Source organism: Haliaeetus leucocephalus, unplaced genomic scaffold (genome assembly GCF_000737465.1).
Source record: "Haliaeetus leucocephalus isolate CR32 unplaced genomic scaffold, Haliaeetus_leucocephalus-4.0 Scaffold741, whole genome shotgun sequence".
NCBI classification, from domain to species: domain Eukaryota; kingdom Metazoa; phylum Chordata; class Aves; order Accipitriformes; family Accipitridae; genus Haliaeetus; species Haliaeetus leucocephalus.
Window position 1 is genome coordinate 5,950,767 of NW_010973177.1, and position 5,638 is coordinate 5,956,404.

Consider the following 5,638-nt stretch of genomic DNA (forward strand, 5'->3'; position numbering starts at 1 on the left):
CGCCCCTCCCCGCCCCATTGGCTGCCGCCCCGCCGCTCCCCTGTTATTTTTCGAATATAAATAGGGGCGGCGGCAGGCGCGCGCCCGGCCGGTTCCCTTCAAACGGACCCGGGAGCGGGCGCGCGGTCGAGCTCCCCTCCGCGGAGGAAAACCGGGACGAGCGGGGGAGAGGATCCCCGCAAGGATTTAACATTTTAATACTGCTCTCCGGTTTGCTTTCCTCTGCCCGCATGGCGGCGCGGGGCCGTGGGCTGCCCGGGTCCCCGGTCACCACCCTGGCGCTGGATATGAACAACCTGGCGGGGCTGGGCAGGTGAGAGGGGCCGGGGGTGTGGGGTGGGACCCTGCCTGGGGGAAGGGGGGGGTTAGATGGATTTGGGCCCCCCCATTAACCACTGCTCCTGGGGGAGGGGGCGAGGGGGCGGGCTGACCCCCACACACACACACTTTCACCCTGCCTGCAGGCACTGGGACACCCCGAAGCGGAGGGCGGCGGGGCTGTCCTTCCAGAGCCAGCGGTCCAGCCTGTCCCAGGAGTCGGTGGCCTCGGTCTCCTCCCGGGACTCCATCTCTTCCGAGTCCTCGGACATGGGTGAGTGATGGGTGCTGCTGCTGCGGGCTCCCCCACCCCTCCCCATCCCGGACTGGGGCTGTGCAGAGGGAGCTGTGGCATGGGGGGGCTGGACGAGCGGCTGGGGAGGCAAGGAAGGGAGGTTGAGGCAGGGGGGGCTTCTTGGGGTACATGTGGGTGCCGGGGCTCTGCTCCCAGCTCCTGGCCCTGCTCTGAGTCAGTCCCGCCGGGTGCTCAGCCCGCGCCTGCTTCAAACTGGGACTTCCTCCCCAGCGCTTCCGACTGCGGTCCCTTCCCTGGGGGGGGATGATGGGTGAGAGCCCCCAGCCCTGCTCCCCAGGGACTTGGCCATGGACCACCCCAGTGGGGTCCCTGGTTGGGGTGACGTGGGGTGGCATCCTGGCTGGGATGGGTGCTCCAGGGTCAGTGCTATCCCCCTTGCCATGCTGGGGGGGGCTGGGTGAGGGCCCCCCCCATGAGCACCCAGCAGGTACCACCAGCCATGGCTGCCTCCTCGGTGCTGGCTGGAGCAGTGGGGAAGCACAGCTGGGATGTGGGGGGCTCCTTGGCCTGGCCACATCCTGCAAAGGACCCTGCAGGAGCAGTGCCAGTGCTGTGCCGGAGCGGGTCCCAGAGCAGAACATGGCTATGTCCCCAGTGGGCCCCAATTCCCCCCACACTGTGCTACCCTGCCCCTTGTTTCCCCAGGAGTGGGGCTGGACTCCCCCATGCAGGAGGACCCCGCAGCGCTGGAGGAAGTGTGAGTGCCCCTTGCCCCATTGTCCCCCCTCCGGGGGCTCCCCCACTTGCCCTCCCCTGCCTCCCGCAGGCAGCATGGGCCCTGCCTGCCCTGGTCTGCCTGCAGTGCCTGGCTCAGCCTTGCTGGGGGGCTATGCCTCATCCCCCCCAAATCTGCTTCTGGGGAGGTGAGAAACCACCCTGCACTGGGGAGAGCGGGGATGTCAGCACTGGGGATCATCACAGCCCCGCTGCAGGCAGGGGTCTGGCAGCGGGTGCAGGCAGGAAGCCTTCACGGTGCTGCCTTGCCGCGGCTGGGCCAAATCTTCTTCCGGGCTTTGCGAGCAGGGATGGCTGGCTGCCGCCTCGCCACGCAGCGGGGCAAGGGTGCTGAGCACCTCTGTGGGCTCCCAACACCTCTGGCATCCCCGGAGAGCCTTGGGGTGCTGCTGCATGGGGCCCCATGGGGTGGGGGGGTGCAGGGTGGGGGTGTAGGCTTCAGCTGAGAGCAAAGCTCTGTGGTGCTGCCCTGTGCAGGGGTGAGGGGCTCTGCCTGCTGTGCCCACTGCTTGCCCCCCCCCTCCCCCCCACTGGCGAGCTGCAGTTGAGGCCCCCCATGCTGGTGCTGTGCCAGTGGCTTTGCTGGCCCCCTCCTCTGCCGCTTGCCTGGCCGTTGGCAGAGCCTGGCCCCGGCAGATGTGCCGGGTGAATGAGTAACTAACTGGGGGCAGATGGTGGGGCTGGGGTAGCTGTGGGGCTGGGTGTGCTTGGCCGCGGGGGACATGTTGGTCCCCGTCCTGCCGCGGCGTGCTGCCGGCATGGCCATATGGCTGCCGGCCAACATCCCCCGCATCCCCGCCGTGGATGGATTTACATACAGGTGGAGAGCGGGCGCTGCTGCTGCCCCGTGCGGGGCCCTGCCGCTGGCTTTGTCTGGGCATGGAGCGAGGTCAGCGGGGTGCCCTGGACCACCCTGGCATGCTGCTCCCCCACCCCAGCCAGGGATTGGGGTCCCCCAGCCTGAAACCAGCAGTGTCCAGATGGGGCTTTAACCCTTTGTGGGGCTGAAAGCCCTGGCTGCTTGGCTGCTTTCCCCCCACTGGGGGGCTGCCAGCCTCTGTGTGGGGTGGGAGCACTGTAAGGGCTGGGGCTGCCCATCCCTGGGGCTCCTGGGCTGCCTGGGCTAGGGTGTGGGGTGCCATCTCCCCTAACCCTGGCTGTCCTCTCCCCACAGCTTCGAGAAAGCGATCCCGGAGTCCGGGAGGGTTCTCAAGGAGTAAGTGAAGGGCCTCTGTCCCTGTGGCGAGACCTGACAAGCCTGGCTGTCCCCGTGCCCAGGCTGTCCCTGTGTCCTTCCCCTCCTTCTCAGTGCCTGGAGGAGTTGCTGCCCTGGGGTCCTTTGGGAGCTGTGACAGCTCTGGGGAGGCCTCACCCTGCTGCAGGGACCCAAGGGATGGGGGGGCGGCCATGCCAGCCTCTGGGGGGGTTGTTGTGGGACACTGCCGGTCCAGGGCACCTTCTCTCATTCAATTCTTTTCTTTCCCTGCTTCTTGTAGCAATAAGTTCCTTATCCGGAGGATCCACTCGCTGCCGGTAAGTCCTGGGGGCTCTGCAGGTCTGAGCCAGGGGGAGGCCGGATCCTGCTGAGCCCCTGGCTGAGCTGGGAGGAAGATGGAGCTGGGGAGAGCAGGGGCTGGGCAGCACCTCTGACCCCTCTGCCTGCCCCACAGCCGCGGCTCCTGGGGGCCAGCCCGGTCCTGAAGAACATCTCCCACTCCTGGGAGTTCAATGACTGCAGGGCCAGTGAGCAGAGGGACCGGAGGGAGCCTGAGGACAAGGTGAGGGGGGCAGCGAGGCCGGGGAGGGGGCTGGGAAAGGGGCAGGGGGATGCTAATGCTGTGTGTGTCCCCCCGCCCCACCACAGGAGGGGTTTGTCTTCAAGAAGCCACAGAGGCCGGGTCAGCGCAGCCAGCTGCCCACTGGTGATGGAGCTGTGGGAAGGGACCCCTTTGCCCGGAGACCCGGCTCTGCGCCTGACCTGCTGGTGAGAGGGACTGGGGGGGTCTGGGGAGGGGGGTGGCACCAGGGATGGATGGTCCCGCTGCAGGGGTTGTTGAGCTGGGACCTGCTGCTCCAACCTCCACGTTTGCCCTGGAGACCTGTGGATGTGGGAGCTGAAGGGGCTGTGGGGTCACAGCCTGGGGGGTTGTAGGGGCACCCTGTCTCCAAACAGGCCTGGCATGGGGCTGGCCTCATTCCTGAGCTGTGGGCTGTGTCCTCCCCAGTTTGACACCCCCGAGAAGGAAAATGTCCCCGAAGGCCAGAGCCCCGTCATACTGCGCCAGGGCTCCTTGACCTCCTCCATGTCTGAGGAGGAAGATGATGGCTTCGTGGAGATCCTGCATGAGGAGGAGATGAAGGTAGGGAGGGCTCTTCCACCTGCGGAGTCCATGGGGTCCATCCCTGCCTGAGGGGGTGGGAAGCAACTGGTGGGACTTGTCACCTTCATGTTCTCCTCTGCCTCTCCCCTATGGCCTTCCTGGCTGCTGCCCTGGCAGAGCGATGCCAGTGTGCCACAGGGGATGGAGAACCTGCTGACTGCACCGCTGGTGAGGAAGGAGGAGGCAGAGCTGGTATGTGGGAGCCTTGAGGCGTCTTGAAGTGGGGGTCTGGGGGTGAGGGTGAAAGGGCTGGTTGGTGAGCAGCACCAGCCCCAGGGGCTGTGGGCTCATCCTGGGTGGTGTGTGGCTACCAGAATGGGACCGTTGTCTCCCCACCCTCATGATGCTGAGGGGGATGCAGGGGGATGCCACACCCCCAGGCAGCAGCACACACTCTCCCTGCACAGCGTCTCGTGAAGCGCAGCAAGTGCCGGCAGCTTTTCCGCTCGCCCTCGATGCCCACCAGTGTCATCAGACCTATCCTGAAGCGGATAGACCGGCCCCAGGACAGGGACACCCCTGTCGAAACCAAGCGGCGGAGGAGTGTGGCTAGTACCCCCAGCAAGGAGGCGGCGGCAGAGCCGGTGGGTGATGGGGAAATGTCTGGGTGAGATGTCCTTGCTGGGGTCCAGCCTGTCCCTGGTGGGACTGACCTGGCTCTGCTGTGGAGCCCTTGCTAACACCGAGGGAGATGTCTCCGCAGAAACCGTGGCTGTTGCGCTCCAGGTCCTTCTGCCATGAGGAGATTGAGAACCTGCTGGCCAACGACCACCGGGAACTCATCGGGGACTTCTCCAAGGTAGGGCCATGGGGATGCTGCAGGCCTGGGGGTGCTGCCCCCCCCACTTCCCCTGAAACCAGAGGGACCATCAGCAGAGCCTTGCACTGGTACAAGAGCCCAAACCCAGCTGGTGGCCCTTGCTTAGGGACGAGGGGACTTGGGGCTATGACTTTCCAGCCTGCAGCCCCCATAGGACATGAAGAGCCTGACTGCTGCTCCTCCAGTGCCAGCACCGTGCAGCAGCCATATGTCTCCTGGGCAGACTGCCCACCCACCCCTGCAGGGAGCAGATGTTGCAGGGGAGGGGGGGGTCTTCTGGGCTGCGGGAGCGGGGTGACAGCCCCTGCTCCGGGAGGTCTCCCCAGGATGGATCCTGACCCAGCACCTTGCCTCTCCTCCAGGCTTACCTCCTGCAGACAGTAGAGGGGAAACACCAGGACCTGAAGTACATTTCCCCTGAAATGGTAAGGGAGCAGCAGCCTCTCCCCAAAAAGCCCCCGTGGGGCTGCCTGCCTGGCCCCCCCCATGTCTCCCCCCCGCCTTGGTGACGGGCTCCCCCCGCAGATGGCAGCAGTGCTGACGGGGCAGTTCAGCAGCCTCATCGAGAGCTGCGTGATTGTGGACTGCAGGTACCCCTACGAGTACGAGGGAGGCCACATCAAGGTCAGAACTGCCGCTGTGCCCCTCAGGGCTGGGGCTTGGAGGGTCCTGTGAGGTGGGGGGGTCTCAAACCCATCAAACTTCAGAGGGGCTGAGCCCCCTGCCCCCCCCCCCAGGAGTTGAGCAGCCTCCCCAAAGGTGCTGAGCCCCAGCTGGAAGGAGGAAAGGTGATGGTGCCCCAGTAGATGGGGTGATGCTGGGTGGGGGGGGGAGGCTGGGGGCAGCATACTGACACCTCCCCCCCGGATGAAACGGGAGACAGCAGTGGGGATGAAAGCTGCCTCTTCCTCCCCAGGGTGCCATCAACCTGCCGATGGAGCAGGACATGGAGGAGTTCCTGCTGAAGAAGCCCATCGTGCCCTTTGATGCCAGCAAGAGGGTGATAGTCATCTTCCACTGCGAGTTCTCCTCTGAGAGGGGGCCCAGGATGTGAGTTGGTGGGGGGGG

At 65.9% G+C, this 5,638-nt stretch overlaps 1 protein-coding gene across 1 annotated transcript in view; it reads left to right on the plus strand.

Annotated features, from left to right (window-relative positions):
* The first annotated feature begins 230 nt into the window (after window positions 1–230).
* Window positions 231–5,638, plus strand: part of CDC25B (cell division cycle 25B) — a 7,328-nt gene continuing 1,920 nt past the window's right edge. The window contains exons 1-14 of the mRNA XM_010580845.1: window positions 231–313; window positions 465–592; window positions 1,280–1,331; window positions 2,544–2,585; window positions 2,866–2,902; window positions 3,040–3,147; window positions 3,234–3,353; window positions 3,595–3,729; window positions 3,868–3,942; window positions 4,158–4,334; window positions 4,454–4,549; window positions 4,933–4,995; window positions 5,096–5,194; window positions 5,487–5,620. Of these exons, the coding sequence (XP_010579147.1) occupies window positions 231–313; window positions 465–592; window positions 1,280–1,331; window positions 2,544–2,585; window positions 2,866–2,902; window positions 3,040–3,147; window positions 3,234–3,353; window positions 3,595–3,729; window positions 3,868–3,942; window positions 4,158–4,334; window positions 4,454–4,549; window positions 4,933–4,995; window positions 5,096–5,194; window positions 5,487–5,620 (1,349 nt within the window). The remainder of the gene's footprint in view (window positions 314–464; window positions 593–1,279; window positions 1,332–2,543; window positions 2,586–2,865; window positions 2,903–3,039; window positions 3,148–3,233; window positions 3,354–3,594; window positions 3,730–3,867; window positions 3,943–4,157; window positions 4,335–4,453; window positions 4,550–4,932; window positions 4,996–5,095; window positions 5,195–5,486; window positions 5,621–5,638) is intronic.